Consider the following 21,884-nt stretch of genomic DNA (forward strand, 5'->3'; position numbering starts at 1 on the left):
ATACTATATTCCTAGAAATTAAAAACCAATAGATCGAGAAACACAAAAATTTACTTATTCAGGTATAATACTCTGTAGATTAAATTTATTTTAATTTATTAACTAATATTTAACCTCAAGAATCAAATTTTTATAACTACCAATAAAGGTAAATATAAGGCTAATGGTTTTAAATATCAAGTTATAGTCAATCTAAATGGAAGTTTGGTAAAACTCGATGGTCCTTACTACGGTCCACGACCTAACTATAGCAAGACAAACCAACTTGCCCAATTTATTAGGTGTAGAACAGATAATAGGTGATAAAGCCTATATAGGTGATGGTAAGTTTTAATTCCTATTAAAAAAACTTTGAGGAGTCAATACAGAAGAAGAGAAACTATTTAAAAGTAGATAGTCACTATTCGCTTGGACTTTGAAAACCTGTTCCCAAGAGTAAGAAATTTTTCAATATTGGATAGACCATTTCGATCTGATGTTGTTATGTTATTTATTTAACATATTAATAGGGATAACTAAAAATAAAAATATTGTTTTTTAATTCTTTTCATTTTTTAAAAATAAATCTTTTTTTTTTTTTTTTTTTTGATTTTCTCTATTTCAATAAATAAACCAATATTTACTCATGTCAATTGTGCTATAAGAATATTCAAATTTGACGAAAGGCAGAAAACTTTATCTGTCTCTACAGTGATCCCAGATTTTGAGTTTTGGATAAAGAACAATCAACAAACTAAACCCATCAACCGTATTAATATGAAACAATTCCAAACTACAAAAGAAATTCCAACAACATCAACAATCACATCAACATCAACAACAACTTCATCCTCTTCTTCATCTTCTTCTTCATCCTCTTCTCTTTCATCTTTAGCATCATCATCGTCACGAAAATCAAAAAAAAAAGACAAATCACAACAACAAACCAACCCAACACCTGAAACCGAATGTAATAATAATAACAATACAACTCCTTCAGTAGCTCCCAATCCACCAAGCAAGAGAAAAGGTAATGATCCTCAAACAAAACAACCAACCAAGAAGACAAAACCACCTGAGCCCTCTCCTAGTAAACCTCTTGAGCCTCCTCCTAGTAAGTATTCTTTATTTTTTATTTTATTAAATTTATTAATTTATTTTTTTATTTTTAGAAAAAAGACGTCGGTGGAAATGTATTAAATGTAAGAAGATCCATAACTATCGATTAGTCGATTTTAAAGGAGATTACTTTGCTACCAAATGCTCACATTGCGAATGGAAATACATAATCTTTAAGGACAAAGCAATAGCGACATCAAAAGTAAAAAAACAAAGGTTTTGTAAGTAAAAAACAATATTGATATCATTTAAAACTATAAATAATTAATTTTTACTATTTTTTTTTTGTTTAGTTTATGGTAAAGGTGCAGGTCCCAATAACTATGTCCAAAATGTAAAAGGTGTCCAATATAGTCCCACTCTTCTTAAAGAAATAGATTTCTTAGAAAGACGTTCTCATTCTCGATATGGTGCCAGAGTAAAGACCTATCTTTTCGACGAGTACAATACATCCCAAGTAAATATAATATAAAAAGCTTATTTAAATTCATTCATTTATTAACAAATATTTTTATTGTTTTTTACAAAATAAAATTATAGATTTTTGCACCAAAGCTAAAGGAAATGGAAAAGAGCTATGTTAAAGAAAAGTCAGATGCCAAACGAAAAGAAGTGTATAAAGCCGCCAAAGTCAAAGCTCCTCCGGATGATCCTAATTCTTATGTTATCAAATACTATTTGGATGGAGAGACAAAGTATTACATCAACCGTGATTTCAATGCCTGTTTGAATATGGTTACTATTGCCGAATCATATTTAAAAGGTAAAGCCCGTCCAACTTTATTGTGTCCATTCAAAAAGGACAACCCGGAGGATGATTGAATAGATCTCCCCGAAATGAAATGGTTTCATCGAAAGATGTAAGTAAAAGGAAATTTTTTTAAAAAAAAAAATGAAAAGCACAAAATTAACTTTTTTTTCTGTTTCTCAAGAGAATAAATCATTTATGTTAATTTAACAATCATTATATTCCACCATTAGTATGAGATATGCCTTTTTTTTTTTCAATAAATCAATATTCATTTATTTATTAATTTAATTTTTTCAAAAACAATTATTAATTAATTATCATTTATTATTTTCTAGTATGAGATATACCATTTTTCATTAAAGGTTATTTGATGAACAACTCAATGCAACATAATCAACGAACAAACTAATACCCATTCAATCAAATAACCTTTAATGAAAATAAAATTGGTAACCATAAACCAAACAATTTTTATTTTATTTTATTTTATTTTATTTTATATAAGATATTTTTTAGATAGAGTGACTGATTTACCATCGTCGCTGATCGAAGTTGCGATCATGTTAGACACTTGAAATTTAGCACTAAAATAAACTGCACTAGTAACTAAATTGATTTGAAATGATGCATTTACAAACTCGCTTACTAATAAAGGAGTTTGACCTATTGGACTTAGAATTCTCTTACTCCATTTGTTGGATTCCAGATCTGGGAAGCCAGTTTTGGTATTATACTTGAGAATTAGATGTTTGTGATACAATTTAATGATAGGATCAAACAGTCTAAAGTTGATATACGCGGACTTGGGGATGATTGGGTTGATGGCTCTATTTTTCTGTTTCTTGAAGAACAGAACCAAAAGCTCTGGCTGATACACATGTCCGATGTTATATTTTGATATAGGACCAAATGCGTCGACAAGTTCAATGTCCAATGGTTCCTTTGTTTTGGATCTAAAAAGAGGGCTTCGTCATCCAACTTGTACTAGATTTTTGAATTATACAAAGGTACCCAGTCGTTGCTGTTGAAAAGCAATTTAGGGATGTCACATTCATCTAGAGTAGATGTGGCATCTGGTGAAGACACTGCAGGGACAGTTGGTACGGCATCTGGTGAAGATACTACAGAGACAGTTTGTGCAGCATCTGGTGCTTCAGTTTGAGATCTTCTAGAGGAACACCCCCCATGTAGATCCCTTGTTTCTGTTGCTTCTATCCTTAGTTGGCACACAGAGTATCTTTGCAGCTTTGGATTTAGAAGTAGCTCTGGTTTTGGTGCGTATATGACGAGGTATCCTAGCAGCGGTAGGCTTATCACATAGACATAAACACTTTGGAGTTACTCTTTTTCCTGTATTCTATTTTTTATGTTAGCAAAATAGTGGTGGTCTGTCAGATAAAAAAATTTTTTTTACGAACCATTTCAAATTTATCTAAATTCTATATTTGAATAACAATTGTATAATGAAAGAATGATTGAAATCGATACATCTTATAGTTGAAAATCAAAATTATTTAATTTATTTCTATCAAAAACTAATATTAACAGAGGCTCAATATATAAATTGATGCTTAAAATGCAATGTTAATATTAGCTTGCCCCAATCCAAATTAAATATTTTGAATTCAAAAAAAAAAAAGTATGAGTGTGGGTGTGGTGGGTAGCATTTCTCTTATTATGATTTATTTTTATGATATTTGCAGCTTAGATTTGCCCCTTTTGTTTTTTGATAATAAAATCAACTACACACAGAACAAATATATATAAATAAGTCATTAAAAATCAATTCCAAAATAAATATGAACTCTAAATAAAAAACAACAGGAAAATTGTGTCAAACATTTAATATATATTTTTGAAATACCAAATAAATAATATGTAAACTTTTTTGTCAATCCATAATCTGGATTTGTATGATAGTTTGCTATGGATTTCTAGAAATTAAATTGGTTGTATGATTAACAAAACTATAAATACAAAGAAATATTCATCAGTATAATCATAAAGTTATTTATTAAATATATAATTAAATAAACAAATAAATATATAAATAAAAATAATTTTAATATCTAGTAATAAATTAATAATGAATAAAATATTATTTTGTTTTTATTGGTAGCAGTATCGATTGGAAATGTTTGGTGTGAGGTTGGTGAAGTTGGTGAAGTTGAAGAACGTATTAAAGTTTGTGTTGAAATAGATTGTCCAGATCCATGTCCAAATGCTCAACAATCATGTAATGACGATTGTTTGTGTACAAATGATAATTGTCAAGGTGGTAAATGTAGTCATACTCCTGTTTCATGTGATGATGCTAATAGTTGTACTGATGATTCATGTGATTGTAAGACTGGTTGTTCTCATACTCCAAAGCCTTGTAATGATAATGATGCTTGTACAACTGACTATTGTAATAATTCAACTGGTTGTGTTTCCACTCCAATCTCATGTGATGATGGTAATGGAAATAGAAAAATTTAAAAAAAAAAGGGGGTTGATATGAAAGGTGATGTTTTTGATTTTGGGTTACAATCAATCTTAAAAATAAGATCTCTAGTTTTGTTTTTACATAAAACATTGTATCTCCACATGCCTAATTAGAAAAAAAATGAAATAATAATATTTCTTTTTGTTCTTTATGAATATTAAGCATAAATTTCTGAGATACAATGTTGTCAATATAACACCTCAAAATACGAATTACTTAGTAAAGGTTAAACTTTATAATAAAATTTTTTCAAAAATTTAGTTTTCTTTATTTTTATTAATTTTCTTTAGTTTTTCAGACATTTTTAATTTTTCTCTGTTATATTTGGCTCTCTTTCTCAAGTAGAGAATAACACCAACTAAAATTGCAACGGCAACGACACAACCAACGACGATTCCAGCAATTGCACCATTACTGAGTTTCTTCTTTGATTGACAGATTTCATTCTCATTGGAATCGTTGTTGACATCGATGAGATTCGAAAAGTCAGGATCCAAGAGAACGGAATCATCAAAGTTTGGAATTGTAATACCAACTTTGGTTGTTCTGGTTTGTGAAGTCTCTGTTTCATTATTATCTTCGATTAGCATATTCTGAATTAATTCGACATTGCCATCAATGATACCATAGGTGATGAATCTTCCGTAAAGACTTGTTTTGTCAATATTCATCTTGATCCATCGAACATTGTTATCATTTCCAGATCCAATCGATTTCGATGAACATGATCCATCAGAACCTTGAATGGTTGCTGCCATTACAACTTGGAGATAGTTTGTTTTTGATTGGAATTGATATCTTCCAATTGACATTGAGAATTTGATTGATGATGGTGAAAGTGTTATGTTTTGACCACCAAATTGTCTTTCGGTTTGGTTTGAAAAGAATTCGATTGTGACATTCAATGTTGTTGAAGTGTTTCCAAGTTGTGTTTGATAATAATATGTTGGAATTGTGATTAATTTTGGATTTGCAATTGTTAATGTCCAATTCGAGATTTGATATTCATTGACAACATTGTAAATGTCATCCAATTCTCTCACAGCAATCACTTGAACAACCGATGTGATATTGTTTGAATCATAAACATAAGTTGTTTCGGATGTTGGTTGTGGTTGTGGTGTTGGTGTTGGAATGATGATGATTTCAGATGCACATGATGGACCATACCACATTGGAATACATTCACAAACCAACGTTTGAAGATTACATTTTCCTTTGTTGTTGCAAATTGGATTACCTGGACATGTCTTTGTATTCGGTGTTGTTGTAGTATTTGGTGTCGGAGTTGGTTGTTGTGGAGTAGAGTAGTCTGAAACATTCACAGTAAGAATATTAGAACTCAATCCATTTCTGATAATTTGAAAATCAATTGATGACTGGAAGAACCTTGGGAGAGTTACATTCAAATAAACATTTGATAAAAAGTCGATGTTTATCGGTTGGAAATTCTTTCCATCTTTAAAGTCGATCCAAATAATGATCTCTGATCTGTTAGAACCAAAACCAGCACCAAATAAACCGATTGGACCACCTAATGATAGAATTGGAGTGGAACTAACAAGATAAGGATATACAACACTGGAGTCTCTGAAGATTCGATATGTTTTACCAATTGACTTTAGATGAGAAGTCAAATATGATGCATAATTCAATCGATTATCAACAATTCCATAAATTGAAATCGTGATATTATTGAATCCAAATCCATATGGTAGATCTGAATATCCATTGAGAGTTGCAAAACTCTCATTCACATATGAAAAACCTAACGATGGTAATTCCATTGTGTCACCGTTTTCAGATGCTAACAATAAATATGGTAAATGTCTGAATGAAATTCCTGATCCAGTTCCATCGGAGATAGACAAGTTGAATTCAACTCTTCTTTCCATTGAGTAAACTTTGACAGATGGTGTAACTGAAAAATCAGTGATAACTGGTGGTGTTGTATCAAGAACATCTAAATTAAAAGTATTAAATTATTAGTTTAAAAGTTTTTATGATAAAATTATTAATGATGTAAAGACATACTTGGACAAATTAAACTTATGATTAATTCAGATTCATCTGGAGTTCCAATAATAGTTGAAAGAGGATTATATTGGAGAACGCCATCAGTCAATGAAATTGATCTGATTGTAAAGTTTTGAGAAGTACATTTGGTTGCAATCGTTGTATACACTGTATAGGTTCCATTTTGAGCATTTCCATTGATTCTGTTGAATTCATTGATTTTAATAATTCGTGGAAGAGAGTCTAAATTTGAAATGATTTCGAAAGTTCCAAAAGTAAATCCCAATGGTTCATTCAAAATCGTGACATTCCAACCAAGTTGGAATTGATTTTGACCGTCAGTGTTGATAGATGTTGATGGGAAAGCTTTAATAGATGTTATTTCTGGTTGGTAGGAATGACTACCTTTAATATTGTACAGAAAATTGATTAATATTGAGAATAAATCTAATAAATTATTTATAACAATATAACTTACTTGAGTTAATAATATTGACTGTAAAATTTGAAAGATCAAAACTATAGATCATGTTTTGATAGTTTGATAATATAAATTGAACAGGTCCATTAACAATATTAGATGAAATATTGAAATCTATACAATATAGATTTTTGTTGATATCAAACTTTGTCTTGAATCTAGGACTTTGATTTATTGGGTCATTAAATATAAATACATAATCAAGAATACCTGACAGTGGTCTTGTGAGATTGAAAAACAATGTGTTTGAAAATTCATTCTTTGAAAGATCCATTGTTGTTCTTCTGAATCCAATATAACTAAAATCTTCAACACGTAAAATATCTAATTTTTTTTGTAAGTATTGATTGTTTGTTTTATAAAAATTGGTTGATTATTTTTCTTACCTGTGGTATTAATTGATAAATAAGGATCGGTTGATTTCAAATTATTATTATAAAACTGACTGCTATATAAATAGTAGGTTTCTCCTCTGGTATTTACAAAAGAAAAGACATAGGTACCAATATTGTTGTTGTAGATTGAAAGTTCATATGTTCCTTTGAATGGAGTTCCTTCCAAGAGTTGCAATTTCTGAGGGTTTGAATTAATTGTCAATTGGAGGATTTCATAGTTTGTCAAAATACTGATTCTGGTTATAAATGTAAAAGAGCTAACTCTAGTCATTTGGATATCTAAAATTTCAAACACCCAAGCATCTACAATTTAAAAGAAATAGTAAAGTTAATATTTTAACTAAGGTAAAATAATATCAAACACTATACCTGAAAATAAAGATTGAGCTTTTATAGAAGCACTGATTTGGAAGTCTGGTAATTGAGCTATAATATAAGCATTGTATTGATTGGGATAAGGAACCTCAGTGGAATATGTAAACTGTGAGTTTGCATACACCGAAGGATATTTTGGTGTTACACTTGTAGTTGGAACGGATACGGTACTAATTTGGTAATCTCTAATATAATCAACCAACAATTCTGTTCTAACCACTGAAATATCAGAGGGGTTAGTTTCATTGAATATTCCCAACATAAGAGTGTTCATATCTAAATAAAACAAATTTTTTTTTTTAGTAAAAAATGATTTAAGGTTGATTGCTAAATTAACAAAACTTACCCAAAGTTGTAAAATTCATTCTTAATTGAAAAAATTGTTCAGTTTTGCCACCACACATAAAATAACGAGTTTCTGTAGCTGGTGAACCCAATCCAGAAAGATATGAAGCACCATTCTGGTTATTTTGGTACAAAAAAGCAAAATTACTCCCCAGTTTAGACATATAATTATAGGAAAATATAATACTTGATCTTAAAAGAGGTGAGTCGAACATCAGGATTTGCTCTATCTTTTTGGCTTGAAAAGAGAAAGTTTCGATATAATTGGTATTGTTTGGTGGGAAATATCTAATATTTCTGATTAGATTTACTTCGCTTGACACTATTTAAAAATGAAATAAATTAGTTTAAATTTTCGATTTTCTCTCAAGTTCATATTTATTACCATTCCATGGAAAAATGGTATCCATTGCGGGTATGGTCAGTGATAGTCCTATATATGAAAACTCTATACTACCAGTGGTTGAAGGAATTGATTGATATCCTAGAGGTATAGATAAAGAGACGGCGTAATGATTAGCTTTTGATGTTGTGGGCACTGCGGAACATAAGAAGACCGGAGTTGTGCAATAGAGGTTTCTATATGGTTGAAAAAGAGGGAATCCTGTGAAATTAAAACTAAATTCTACCTGGAAATACATAGTCATAGCATTGTATAAAGATAGATTTGAGACTTTTACTATTTTAAAATCTTCGGCTTTCACTCCTATACGTTTATATTTCAATTTACAAAGAGAAATAAAAAGTAAGAATAATTGTAAAGTATTAGATTAATATATTAGACTCTTACTGTTGCATACTAGAGTTGTTATATTGGTAAAGTCAAATGTCTGTGTATCTTGATATTGAAGAGAAATATTGATCGGAAGATTTTGTGTGTTTGATATCGTTTGAATACTGAAATAAAAAGATTGAGTTGAGAGTACCGTTTGAATGCTTGATATTGGTGATAAAGTTTTTGAATCGGTCGAGGTGATTGGAATTGAAAACTTTGAAAAGCTTAGTTTAACGTCTGAATCAACAACAATCGAAATGGTACTGTAGCAAGTGTGAGTTGCATCTTCCATTTGGTTGGGTGATCCCAATGTTTTAATAGGATTTATATATGTTTGTCCATTTATTGAATAGATTCCTATTGTTATTTTTGTTAAGGTTTTATTTAATTAATAAAAAAAATAACTATTCTATTTCACCTAATTTCAAAACATACCAATAAATATTAAAAAAATTAATGTAAGTTTAATCATTCCATTAAAAGATACTTTCAATTACAATTAAAAACTAAGCGAAATAAAAACAATACTTTAAAGTTAATCAAGAAAAAAATCAAGAAAATATCTAAAAAATAAATAAATAAAATTTAAAAATAAATTTTTAAACCATCAACAGACAATTTTTTGAAATATTATCAAATCTTGGAAATTTTTTTTACTTGTGCCATTCAAATCAAGATATTTCTAAAAATCTTTTTTTGTGACCGAAATCTTTTTTAATTTCTCCTAATATTTTTGATCGTAGAACATCCCACATTAATCTTATTAACTTATTAATTTTTGTAATTTTTAATTTTTACTTTTTTTTTTAAAATTAATCAGGGAGTGGAAGTGATTGGGAGCCAGTTTCTTTTCTTGAAACTAAAATATTTTTACATCATATTTAATTTTCTTTATTACTATTCATTTTTCTTTAATTTTTGAGACATTTTTAATTTTTCTCTGTTATATTTGGCTCTCTTTCTCAAGTAGAGAGTGACACCAACTAAAATTGCAACGGCAACGACACAACCAACGACGATTCCAGCAATTGCACCATCACTGAGTTTCTTTTTTGATTGACAGATTTCATTCTCATTGGAATCGTTGTTGACGTCAATGAGATTCGAAAAGTCAGGATCCAAGAGAACGGAATCATCAAAGTTTGGAATTGTAATACCAACTTTGGTTGTTCTGGTTTGTGAAGTTTCTGTTTCATTATCATCATCAATGAGTCGATTCTCAATGGTTCGGACATTGCCATCAATGATACCATAGGTGATGAATCTTCCATAAAGACTTGTTTTGTCAATATTCATTTTGATCCATCGAACATTGTTATCATTTCCAGATCCAATCGATTTCGATGAACATGATCCATCAGAACCTTGAATGGTTGCTGCCATTACAACTTGGAGATAATTTGTTTTTGATTGGAATTGATATCTTCCAATTGACATTGAGAATTTGATTGATGATGGTGAAATCGATATATTTTGACCACCAAATTGTCTTTCGGTTTGATTCGAAAAGAATTCGATTGTGACATTCAATGTTGTTGAGGTGTTTCCAAGTTGTGTTTGATAATAATATGTTGGAATTGTGATTAATTTCGGATCTGCAATTGTTAATGTCCAATTCGAGATTTGATATTCATTGACAACATTGTAAATATCATCCAATTCTCTCACAGCAATCACTTGAACAACTGATGTGATATTGTTTGAATCATAAACATAAGTTGTTTCAGATGTTGGTTGTGGTTGTGGTGTTGGTGTTGGAATTATGATGATTTCAGATGCACATGATGGACCATACCACATTGGAATACATTCACAAACCAAAGTCTGAAGATTACATTTTCCTTTGTTGTTGCAAATTGGATTACCTGGACATGTCTTTGTATTCGGTGTTGTTGTAATATTTGGTGTCGGAGTTGGTTGTTGTGGAGTAGAGTAGTCTGAAACATTCACAGTAAGAATATTAGAACTCAATCCATTTCTGAAAACTTGTACATCAATCGAAGACTGGAAGAACCTTGATAAACTTAAGTTTAAATAAGCATTTGATAAAAAGTCGGTGTCTATGAGTTGGAAATTCTTTCCATCTTTAAAGTCAACCAAAACTTTGATCTCTGATCTGTTAGAACCAAAACCAGCACCAAATAAACCGATTTGACCACCTAATGATAGAATTGGAGTGGAACTAACAAGATAAGGATGTTTAACACTAATATCTCTGAAGATACGATATGATTTACCAAGCAACCTTAGATCGGAAGTCAAATAGGATGCATAATTCAATCGATTATCAACAATTCCATAAATTGAAATCGTGATATTATTGAATCCAAATCCATATGGTAGATCTGAATATCCATCGAATATTTCAAAACTCTCATTCACATATGAAAAACCTAACGATGGTATTTCTTTTGTGTCACCATTTTCAGATGCTAATAGTAAATATGGTAAATGTCTGAATGAAATTCCTGTTCCACTTTCATCTGAGATTGATAAAGTGAATTGAACTCTTCTGTCCAATGAGAAAACTTTGACAGATGGTGTAACTGAAAAATCAGTGATAACTGGTGGTGTTGTATCAAGAACATCTAAATTAAAAATAATAAGTTATTAGTTTAAATGTTTTTATGATAAAATTATTAATCTAGAAACATACTTGGACAAATTAGACGAATCATTAATTCAGTTTCATCTGGAGTTCCAATAATAGTTGAAAGAGGATTATATTTGATCTTGCTATCGGACAGAGAAATAGATCTGATTGTAAAGTTTTGAGAAGTACATTTGGTTGCAATCGTTGTATACACTGTATAGGTTCCATTTTGAGCATTTCCTTTGATTCTGTTGAATTCATTGATTTTAATAATTCGTGGAAGAGAGTCCAAATTTGAAATGATTTCGAAAGTTCCAAAAGTAAATCCCAATGGTTCATTCAAAATTGTGACATTCCAACCAAGTTGGAATTGATTTTGACCGTCAGTGTTGATAGCTGTTGATGGGAAAGCTTTAATAGATATTATTTCTGGTTGGAAGGAATGACTAGCTAAAAAGAAAAACAATTAATATTGTGTATATATCTTTTATATTATGTTTTTAAATTAACTTACGTGAATTAATAACATAAAATGTAAAATTTGAAAGTTGAAAACTATAGAAGTTTGATAAAATAAACATAATAGGTCCATCAACAGAATTCGATGAAACATTGAAATCAATACAATACAGATTTTTGTTGATATCAAACTTTGTCTTGAATCTTGGACCTTGATTCAATGTGTCATAAAATGAAAACACAAAATCTAGAACACCTGGGAATGGTCTTGTAAGATTGAAAAACAATGTGTTTGAAAATTCATTCTTTGAAAGATCCATTGTTGTTCTTCTGAATCCAATATAACTAAAATCATCAAGACTTAAAATATCTATTTTTTTGTTAGTTTTTTTGTTATTTTTAAATGGATGATTATTGTACATTATTTTTCTTACCAGCGGTGTCAATTGATAGATAGGGATCGGTTGATTCCAAATTATTATAAAACTGACTGCTATATAAATTGTAGACCTCTCCTCTGGTATTTACAAAAGAAAAAGTAAAGGTATCAATATTGATTTTGTTGTAGATTGAAAGTTCATATGTTCCGTTGAATGGAGTTCCTTCCAAGAGTTGAAATTCAAGAGTTTCTGAATTCATTGTAACTTTGATGATTTCATAGTTTGTCGATATACTGATTCTAGTAATAATTATAAAAGAGTTAACTCTGGTCATTTGGAAATCTAAAATCTCAAATACCAAAGCATCTACAATTTTATAAAGTTAATATCTTAAAAGATGTAAACTAATATCAAATAGAATACCTGAAAACAGAGTTTTTATAACTATAATAGAACTCGATTGAAATTCCTGTACTTGGGCCATAGCATTACCACTATATTGATTGGTATAAGGAAGCTCAATCCTGTATTTAAACAGTGTGTTTTCGTATTCCGAAGGATATTTTGCCTCCATAACGGTAGTTGGAATGAGTGTAGCACTGATTTGGTAATCTCTAATATAATCAGATATCAATTCTATTCGAACCACTGAAATATCAGCTGAATTTGTAATGTTGCTTATGGTAAATGAAAAAACACCCATAACTAAAACATGTATATTAGAATAAGCAAAAAAATATGATTTAAAGTTCATTCTTAAATAAAAAAACTTACAAAGTGTTGTGAAACTCATTCCTAATTGTAAATATTCTTCAGTTTTGGCTCCACATATAAAGTAATGAGTTTCTTCGGATGCTGAACCGATTCCAGAAATATATGAAGCACCATTCTGGTTATTTTGGTACATAAGACCAAAATTATTACCACTGGATGATAAATATTGCATGCTAGACATAATATTTGATTTTAAAAGAGGTGAGTCGAACATCATGATTTGTTGTATATTTCCGGCTTGAAAAGAGAATGTTTCGATATAATTGGTATTGTTTGGTGGAAAATATCTAATATTTCTGATTAGATTAACTTCACTTGTTACTATTTAAAAATGAAAAATTAGTTTAATTTTTGATTTTTCTCTTTATCTATAATATTTATTACCGTTCCAAGGAAAAAGTGAATCCCTTTCTGGTACAGTCAGTGCCAATTCTAAATACTTAATATTAATGGTGCCAGTGGTTGAAGAAATTGATTGATATCCTAGAGTTATACCTAAATAAATACCAAATGTATTCGCTGTTGATGTTGGCATTAAGATACATGAAGAGAAGCGAGTTGTGCAAGTGAGGGATCGATATGGTTGAAAAAGAGGGAATCCTGTGAAATTAAAACCAAACACCACTTGGAAATACATAGTCATAGGATTCAACAAAGATAGTTTAGAATATTTTACAATTTTGAAATCCTCGACATTCAATCCTGTTAATATCAATTGAAAAAAAAAGAAACAATAAGTAAGAATAATTGTAAAGTATTAGATATATATGATTCTTACTGTTGCATACTAGAGTTGTTATATTGGTAAAGTCAAATGTCTGTGTATCTTGATATTGAAGAGAAATGTTGATTGGAAGATTTTGTGTGTTTGATATCGTTTGAATACTGAAATAAAAAGATTGAGTTGAAAGTAATGTTTGAATGCTTGATATTGGTGATAAATTTTTTGAATCGGTGGAGGTGATTGGAATTGAAAACTTTGTTTTCTCTAACAGAATGTCTGAATCAAAAGCAACCGAAATGGTATTGTAACAAGTGTGAGTTGCATGTTCCATTGGGTTGGGTGATCCCAAAACTCTAGTAAGATTTATATATGTTTGTTCATTTATTGAATAGATTCCTATTGTTATTGTTGTTAAGGTTGTTGTTTTTAATTTTTTTTAATTTGTTATAAAATTATATTTAAATTTCTCTTTTACATTCAAAACCTACCAATAAATATTGAAAAAATTAAAATTAATTTAATCATTCCTTTAAATGATTCTTTCAAATACAAAGAATCTTAAACTATATTGTTTGTAATGAAAATAATCTTTTGATATTTTAATGAACTGATCATAGAAAAAATAAATATTTAAAAATAAACAAAATTTATTCAATCATCAGATTGGACTACACTTTCGCCCATTATTGTTTTATTTTTTTAAAGATCATGATATTTTGCACAAGATTTTTTGACCAAAAAAAAAGTAAAAGAAAATATCAAGTTGTCGATTTCAAGCTTCTATTTATTACATATTATTATTTATTGGTTATTATTTATCCATATTTTTTAATTTTGAAGACATTCTTTTACTCTCTTTGATATATTTCGATCTTGCTTTTAGATAAAGAATAAGACCAATTACAATTGCAACGGCAACGACACCACCAACTACGATTCCAGCAATTGCACCATCACTGAGTTTCTTCTTTGATTTACAGATCTCATTCTCATTGGAATCGTTGTTGACATCGATGAGATTCGAAAAGTCAGGATCCAAGAGAACGGAATCATCAAAGTTTGGAATTGTAATACCAACTTTGGTTGTTCTGGTTTGTGAACTGTCGGTTTCCTCATCTTCGATTAGCATATTCTGAATTAATTCGACATTGCCGTCAATGATACCATAGGTGATGAATCTTCCATAAAGACTTGTTTTGTCAATATTCATTTTGATCCATCGAACATTGTTATCATTTCCAGATCCAATCGATTTCGATGAACATGATCCATCAGAACCTTGAATGGTTGCTCCCATTACAACTTGGAGATAATTTGTTTTTGATTGGAATTGATATCTTCCAATTGAAATCGAGAATTTGATTGATGATGGTGAAATCGATATATTTTGACCACCAAATTGTCTTTCGGTTTGGTTTGAAAAGAATTCGATTGTGACATTCAATGTTGTTGAAGTGTTTCCAAGTTGTGTTTGATAATAATATGTTGGAATTGTGATTAATTTTGGATCTGCAATTGTTAATGTCCAATTCGAGATTTGATATTCATTGACAACATTGTAAATATCATCCAATTCTCTCACGGCAATCACTTCAACAACTGAGGTTATATTTTTGGAATCATAAACATAAGTTGTTTCGGATGTTGGTTGTGGTTGTGGTGTTGGTGTTGGAATGATGATGATTTCAGATGCACATGATGGACCATACCATTTCGGAATACATTCACATTCCAAAGTCTGAAGATTACATTTTCCTTTGTTGTTGCAAATTGGATTACCTGGACATGTCTTTGTATTCGGTGTCGTCGTAACATTTGGTGTTGTGGTTGGTGCTGGTGGAATATAATCTGAAGCAACGATTGTAAGGATATTTGAATCCAATCCTCCAGTTGAAACCTTGACATCAATCGATTTAGGGAATGTTAAAGTAGATAAATTCAAGAATACACCACTGTAGAAATCAATAGGTGTGCTTTTGAATCCAGCTCCATCTTTATAATCAATCATAGCATTGAATACCGATTTACTTCCAAAGTATCTTCCAAATAGACCCAATGTTCCACCACCAGATGATAGTGAGGTACCAGAATCAATGATTGGATATCTTGGTTGCGAGACTCTAACAATATTATATGGGAAATTGGAGGCTAACAAATCCGATGACATATATGATGCATAGTTCAATTGATTATCTACTAAACCATAAACAGAAACCACAATACTTCTGAATCCAAATCCGTAGGGCATGTTGGCTACACCATAATAGGTTGCATAAGTATTATTTACATTGATATTGATTGTAGTAGTAATCTCCAATTGAATACCATCTTCTGATAACAATAGAATGTATGGAAGGTGTCTTTTAGATATTCCAGAACCATTATCATTATCTGAAACTGCTAGACTAAACTCTATAGTTCTATTTAATGAATAAACATTAACTGATGGTGTAATATAGAATTTCTGAATAACTGGGGCAATTGAATCTGGTGTTGCTATTTAAATAAAAAGAGATAACTATTAGTTATTTTCTATAAAATTTATTGATATATTTATATGTTAAAATAGACTTACATAAACATGTCAAATTGATTGTTAATTCTTTTTCATCATTTGCTCCAATAATTGAAAGTAACGGGAAATAGGTTTCATACTTGTTGGAGAATACAACATTGGAAATTGTAAGGATTTGTGATTTACAATTTATATCGAATGGTGTTCTGACTGCATAGATTCCATGAGTACTGTTTCCACTGATAAAACTATTGGTTTTGGTGGTATTGACAAATCTCTTTAAAGAATCAATATTCGATGTAATTTCATAAGATACTGTGGTAAAACTATTATATAAATCGAGAATTGTTACATTCCATCCTACTTCGAATGATTGATCTCCATTCATTCTAATGCTTGTTGATTGGAATGCTTTAATAGATTGAATTTCTGGATCTAACATACTTCCAACTAAATTTTAAAAAATATTAAATTTTATAAAATATAATAAATAAAAAACTATAATTAACTTACTTGAGTTTGATATTGTTATATAAGGAATTGGTAAACTATAACTGTAGAAATAATCAACATTATTTGAAATGAGATAGCTAACTGGGCCATTGACTATGTTTGAAGGAACTGAGAAATCTATATAGAATAGATTGGTCTTTGGATTGTATTTGGTAGGATAGAGTATTGAAAGGTCAACCTTTAGAGCTGTAATATAAAACAACAATTCCAAAGCCTGAGAATATGGAGTTGTGAAATTAAAATACAAAGTATTATTAAATTCACCTTTTGAGAAATCCATAGTAGACTTTTCAAATACAAAATAATCAAAGTTTGCTACACGTAATTTACCTAAAATTATAAGTAAATTTAGTTAATTTATACTATTCTATTAAAATATTAAATATAATTAATACCTTTATAATCTAATGGAATATTTGGGAAAACATTTAGATTACTGTTGTAAATTTGGTCAGATTTTATGGTAATCATATCACCTCTTGTATTGAAAATTTTTAAAAACATTTGTTGAGCTATGGTGTCCTGATAATACATTTCGTATGTGCCATTAAATGAATCTCCGCTTACTAGATTCGATGAGTACATATTATAGTTACCATTGTTGGTACGGAATCCAACAATTTCAAAATTACTATAAACAGATATTCTGAAAATAGATGTAAAAGTAGATACTTTAACAAATTCAACATTATATATTTGGAATTGAGAGGTACCTAAATTTTTAAACTATTATTAGTATCAAATAGTTATTTAATAATAAAAACCATACCTTGAATGTTTGAAGACTGTGTGTAGTATGTGAATGAATTTGGAACTGAAATTAGAATGTTGACATTTCCTTGAAATTCAATTGGGATTGGAACTTCGGTGGTGTATTGGAATAAACCAGGTTCGTAGGAAGATGGGTATTTTAATGTTACGACTATCTGCGCATTTATATCAGTTGTTAGAGAGTAAGTCATAGTGTTGGTAACATTCATTCTAGATTTTGCCAAAGTAATATTTAAAGCTGTGGTCATACCCGATGCGAATAATGTTGCACCTCCCAAAGCTTAAAGATATATTTTGTTAGTTGATTATAATCATATTGATTAAATATTTTAAAGATTACATACCGAATGGTGTCTTTGTTAATGATATATCATCAAGTAATTTTGTTGAACTACTTCCTAGAAGATAAGAGGAAGTTACAGTAGCAAAACCAAACAATCCACCAACATAAGTTGCTCCGTCAACATTGTTGGCCATCATTTTCAGTCCGGAATAATAATCAGCATCAACAGTGTTATAAATTAAAAAGGATTTAAGTTTGACTGGTGAAGAGATTAATTGGATTGTAGTAACTTTACTTGCTAACTGAGCAAAATTCTCTACATAACTTGTACCATTGGGTGGAAAGAATCTTTTAAAAAAACTTAAATTTGACTCGTTTGTAACTATAATCGAAATTTTTAAGAATTTTAGTAAATATATATCTATCAATTTTCAATATATCTTAAAAACATTACCATTCCAAGGATAAATCGATTGTAAAGGAATTGGTTGGTGACCAAAACTATTTCCTCTATAAAGTATGGAGGCACTGATTGTTTCTGAAATAGATTGATATCCTGCCAACAATTGTATGTAGATATCGATATTATTCTGATCACCAATATCGACCATAGAACAATGGTAATTGGAATCTATTGTGCAACTAAGGTCTAAAGATGGGTTAAAGTAAGGGAATCCCTCAAAGGTAAAATTGAATCTCAATGTAGCGATCATAGATGATAGTTCTGGGTAATAGTACACTGATCCAACATTCATTACGACAACATCACTTGGATTTACTCCTAAATAAATTATTATTGAATTATTATTAATATTTACAAAGGAAAATAGAAAATAAAAAAAATACATACTATTACAAACTACTGTAATAGCATTTGGAAAGTTGAATTGGCCGGCATTGTAGGTAAAGGAAACGACTGATGGTTGGTTTTGAGCATTGGATGCAATATCAAAAGTAAAATAAAAAATTTGGCTTGCCAATGAATATTGATTTTGATTTGACAATACCATGTTTATTGCATTGGCAGGCGCTGTAATTGTGATTAGGTTTGGATCCACAAGGAAATCAGCATTGAAAACCAATGAAACACCACCGTTACATTGTTGTGAATTGCCATCCATCATTCCTGGAGGAGGATTGGCCTTAATAAGATTCATTTGTTGAGAATTTACAACATTGTTTATATCTATTAAAAAAAAAAAAATTTTTAAGAAAGATTTTTTAGAATTGATTTTTAATAAATTTAATATTTACTGGATATAATTAATGATAGTAATAAAAAATAGATTTTATTATTATTCATTTTATTATATTTTAATTTATAAAATAATAGTACAAGTTACAAAAAAACACCTTTATGTTTTTGTAACCATCATTATTAGAACAAAACTTTTAAAACAAAAAAAAAAAATCCGAATAAAAACAATTTTAAATAGTCGTAAAGTAGGCGTTAATAATTAAATCTATTAATTGATTTTTACAAAAAAATCTAGATTCGATCGGGTTCCAATTAAAAAACTCGAAAAATTTTGATCTTATTAAAACATTTTGTTTTTTTTAATGCCATTTTTTTGAGATGCGTTTACAAAAAAAAAATTTGGACGCAAATATCAAACATTCTACAATTTTTTGATGACGTGGGTTGGGCTTAATATAATTTTAGTATGGGTTGTTTGACAGGTACAAAAAAAATAAGGTTGACAATCAGATTTTAATAGAATTCGGTAGGTCTACTAAATCATGTGTATCTAGTTTTGTTTTGACGACCTCTGAGTATATCCACAAACTTCAGTATCATTCATTTATTTCGTTCATTATCAGAAGTATTAGATTGGAAAAGAAAGAGTCAATTGAATTTATAGTTCAAACTATGTAGTTAAAAAAAATAAATAGATAGATTGATATAGGTAGGAAACTATGATTTTTATTAAATTCTTTATATTTGTTATTTATTTATTTTTATAGCAACTATCCAACCAAACCATTTTACACTCTTAGAATAAACCAACAATACATATCTATAGATAATTTTAAATGTATCTATTTAGTGTAACAACAAACAGAATAAATTGTAAAAAAAAAGATGAAGATCATATGTTATTAAAAAACTATTATAAGTTTATTAATCTTTAGAGTTTTTTTTTTTGTTTTTTATTTGAATAAAGGTGATCTCTCTTTGGTGAAATATGAGAGGCAACTTGTGAGTCCCTCGTACGTATCGTTACATTTCCCAGGAGTTCTTTAATGATAATCTTCCTATATTGTGTGTATGAATGAGTGGAATCGTGTTGATTCTTATAGAGAATAAAGGAATTTAAGAGAGCAGCTTCCAAGAGGTAAAAGAATATCGAACTATACCATCTACGTGAGTGGTGTAGAAAGCAAAACTCTTTTATCATTTGATCGTTGGTATCTACATTCCCTATGTTCTTTCTATAATCTCTATGCGATTCTAGAATGACTTGACTTGAATTCGATTGAGTGGTGGTGTTGTTTGTTGTTGTTGTTGTTGTTGTTGTTGTCTTTTCTTTTTCTTTTCTCTTTTGACCTTCTGATTTGTATTTCACTGTACTGGATGGTTGGTGAATAGTAGATAGCAGAAAGAATTCTTTGGTATCATATATCCTATAGAGACCTAGGTTATCTGATTTCAACTTGCACCACAGATATTCATGTTTCTTAAGTGGTTGCTTGTAAATGAAATCCGGAAAGATTGCTCTGTTTGATTTAATCGTGCCACACGCAAACACACCTAGCTTGAGAAGATCTTTGTAGAGATCTATTGAAGTGAATAAACTATTGGTATAGAGATGATGATAATGGTGTGGTATCTCTGCTCTACTAATCAAATCTTTGACAACTTGATTACTTATCTTTTCTTTTATATTATTATTATTATTATTATTATTATTATTATTATTATTATTATTATTGTTGTCGTTTTGAGTAGTTATTTCTTTTGGTTTATTTTGATAGATACTAAATGTAATTAGATAATGATGTACATCACATAACTTTGTCAGTTTGTAACCCCATTTCTCTTGTTTATCTTTAAAGTGCTGTAGTATGCCATCTGCTCTAGATTTGGTTGGAATGATACTTTCATCGATGATAATAGCTTGTGTACTACTATCCCAATACTTTATAAACTTTGATTCTATTTCCATTAGAAACGGTTCTATCTTGAAGAGTCTAGATGAGCTATCTTTGTTGTACTTGGTGTTGTCATTGAAGTGTAGATGGTGATGAATGAACAGGAACTGCTTGCTTGACATTACGCTATGAATTCGCTCTATAAACGTTAGGTCCTCCGAGAAGTAATCTTCGATACTGGGCATCTGGATATGACCCATCAGCATGATCACACCTAAATATAACTCGAGAACTCTAACCGATAGACCATCGTCCTCTTGGAAGTATTTTTTCTCTTGTTCTTCTTTTGCCTGCTGAATGATATACAGCTTGGTTTGAGAGAGTATCATCGAGAGCAGCGATTGATCGAAAAACAACCTAAAGTATTCGATTGGTTCCGAGCCATGCTTTTCAGTTCTCTTTGGTTTGAACCCACCTGAATTCGGCTGAAAATCATCACGATTCCACTTCTCATTGGTACTTTTAAGTTCATATCTTAACAGCCTGTTAATAAGTTCTTCTTTCGTAATAGAATCACCGCTTATCTTTATCTCGCTTTCATTTGCAATATTCAACAGCTCTGATTTCTTTTTGCTTTTATAATATTTTTCTAAATCATCTTAAAAAAACAAAATTATTAATATACTTTTTCAAAAAATAAAAAAGATGGTTTTAGATCGCAATTGTGATTTTAAAATAAGATAAAAATGAAATAGTAAACATACCAGACTCTTGATAGTAGCTATTAAAATCTTCCTCACTCATATTAAAACCTGTTTCATTTAGATACTCTTCTTCACTATCTGATCCAGATAGTTTTTGTTTTGTTTTCTTTTTGACATATATTTTATAATATAATCATTATATCATAAATTTTCTTTTGCTTTGAATATTGATCAATAAAAATAATAATAATTAAAAAAAAACATACTCAACGAACTTATTAAAACAAACACACCTCTGCAATGTTTTTCATATTTCAAATAATAGCGGATACACACACAACTTTTTATTTA

General features: G+C 29.6%; 7 protein-coding genes across 7 annotated transcripts; 2 read left to right on the plus strand and 5 right to left on the minus strand.

Annotated features, from left to right (window-relative positions):
• Positions 1 to 756: 756 nt before the first annotated feature.
• Positions 757 to 1,920, plus strand: PPL_07449 (uncharacterized protein; the record flags this gene model as incomplete). Its single annotated transcript, XM_020578284.1, has 4 exons — positions 757 to 1,069; positions 1,152 to 1,319; positions 1,392 to 1,555; positions 1,639 to 1,920. 4 exons carry the CDS (start codon positions 757 to 759, stop codon positions 1,918 to 1,920), a joined length of 927 nt encoding a protein of 308 aa, XP_020431711.1.
• Positions 1,921 to 2,891: 971 nt separating this feature from the next.
• Positions 2,892 to 4,330, plus strand: PPL_07450 (uncharacterized protein; the record flags this gene model as incomplete). Its single annotated transcript, XM_020578285.1, has 2 exons — positions 2,892 to 2,997; positions 3,969 to 4,330. The coding sequence occupies 2 exons, from the start codon at positions 2,892 to 2,894 to the stop codon at positions 4,328 to 4,330; spliced, it is 468 nt and encodes a 155-aa protein (XP_020431712.1).
• A 264-nt stretch (positions 4,331 to 4,594) lies between these two features.
• On the minus strand, positions 4,595 to 9,016 carry PPL_07451 (uncharacterized protein; the record flags this gene model as incomplete). Its single annotated transcript, XM_020578286.1, has 9 exons — positions 4,595 to 6,300; positions 6,372 to 6,800; positions 6,832 to 7,158; positions 7,221 to 7,532; positions 7,599 to 7,880; positions 7,951 to 8,271; positions 8,335 to 8,528; positions 8,589 to 8,655; positions 8,740 to 9,016. The coding sequence occupies 9 exons, from the start codon at positions 9,014 to 9,016 to the stop codon at positions 4,595 to 4,597; spliced, it is 3,915 nt and encodes a 1,304-aa protein (XP_020431713.1).
• Positions 9,017 to 9,621: 605 nt separating this feature from the next.
• On the minus strand, positions 9,622 to 12,096 carry PPL_07452 (EGF-like domain-containing protein; the record flags this gene model as incomplete). Its single annotated transcript, XM_020578287.1, has 3 exons — positions 9,622 to 11,312; positions 11,381 to 11,767; positions 11,832 to 12,096. 3 exons carry the CDS (start codon positions 12,094 to 12,096, stop codon positions 9,622 to 9,624), a joined length of 2,343 nt encoding a protein of 780 aa, XP_020431714.1.
• Positions 12,097 to 12,187: 91 nt separating this feature from the next.
• PPL_07453 (uncharacterized protein) lies at positions 12,188 to 13,985 on the minus strand (the record flags this gene model as incomplete). Its single annotated transcript, XM_020578288.1, has 5 exons — positions 12,188 to 12,522; positions 12,649 to 12,861; positions 12,931 to 13,251; positions 13,438 to 13,530; positions 13,709 to 13,985. The coding sequence occupies 5 exons, from the start codon at positions 13,983 to 13,985 to the stop codon at positions 12,188 to 12,190; spliced, it is 1,239 nt and encodes a 412-aa protein (XP_020431715.1).
• A 480-nt stretch (positions 13,986 to 14,465) lies between these two features.
• PPL_07454 (calcium-binding EGF-like domain-containing protein) lies at positions 14,466 to 19,039 on the minus strand (the record flags this gene model as incomplete). The annotated part of the gene is made up of 10 exons (XM_020578289.1): positions 14,466 to 16,150; positions 16,230 to 16,619; positions 16,683 to 17,012; positions 17,078 to 17,204; positions 17,250 to 17,395; positions 17,452 to 17,733; positions 17,798 to 18,118; positions 18,191 to 18,517; positions 18,587 to 18,922; positions 18,991 to 19,039. 10 exons carry the CDS (start codon positions 19,037 to 19,039, stop codon positions 14,466 to 14,468), a joined length of 3,993 nt encoding a protein of 1,330 aa, XP_020431716.1.
• An 826-nt stretch (positions 19,040 to 19,865) lies between these two features.
• Positions 19,866 to 21,844, minus strand: PPL_07455 (uncharacterized protein; the record flags this gene model as incomplete). Its single annotated transcript, XM_020578290.1, has 4 exons — positions 19,866 to 20,865; positions 21,196 to 21,487; positions 21,594 to 21,699; positions 21,827 to 21,844. The coding sequence occupies 4 exons, from the start codon at positions 21,842 to 21,844 to the stop codon at positions 19,866 to 19,868; spliced, it is 1,416 nt and encodes a 471-aa protein (XP_020431717.1).
• Between the last annotated feature and the right edge of the window lie 40 nt (positions 21,845 to 21,884).

The sequence above is a fragment of the Heterostelium album genome, assembly GCF_000004825.1.
Source record: "Heterostelium album PN500 unplaced genomic scaffold PPL_scaffold7, whole genome shotgun sequence".
Lineage (NCBI taxonomy): Eukaryota > Evosea > Eumycetozoa > Acytosteliales > Acytosteliaceae > Heterostelium > Heterostelium album.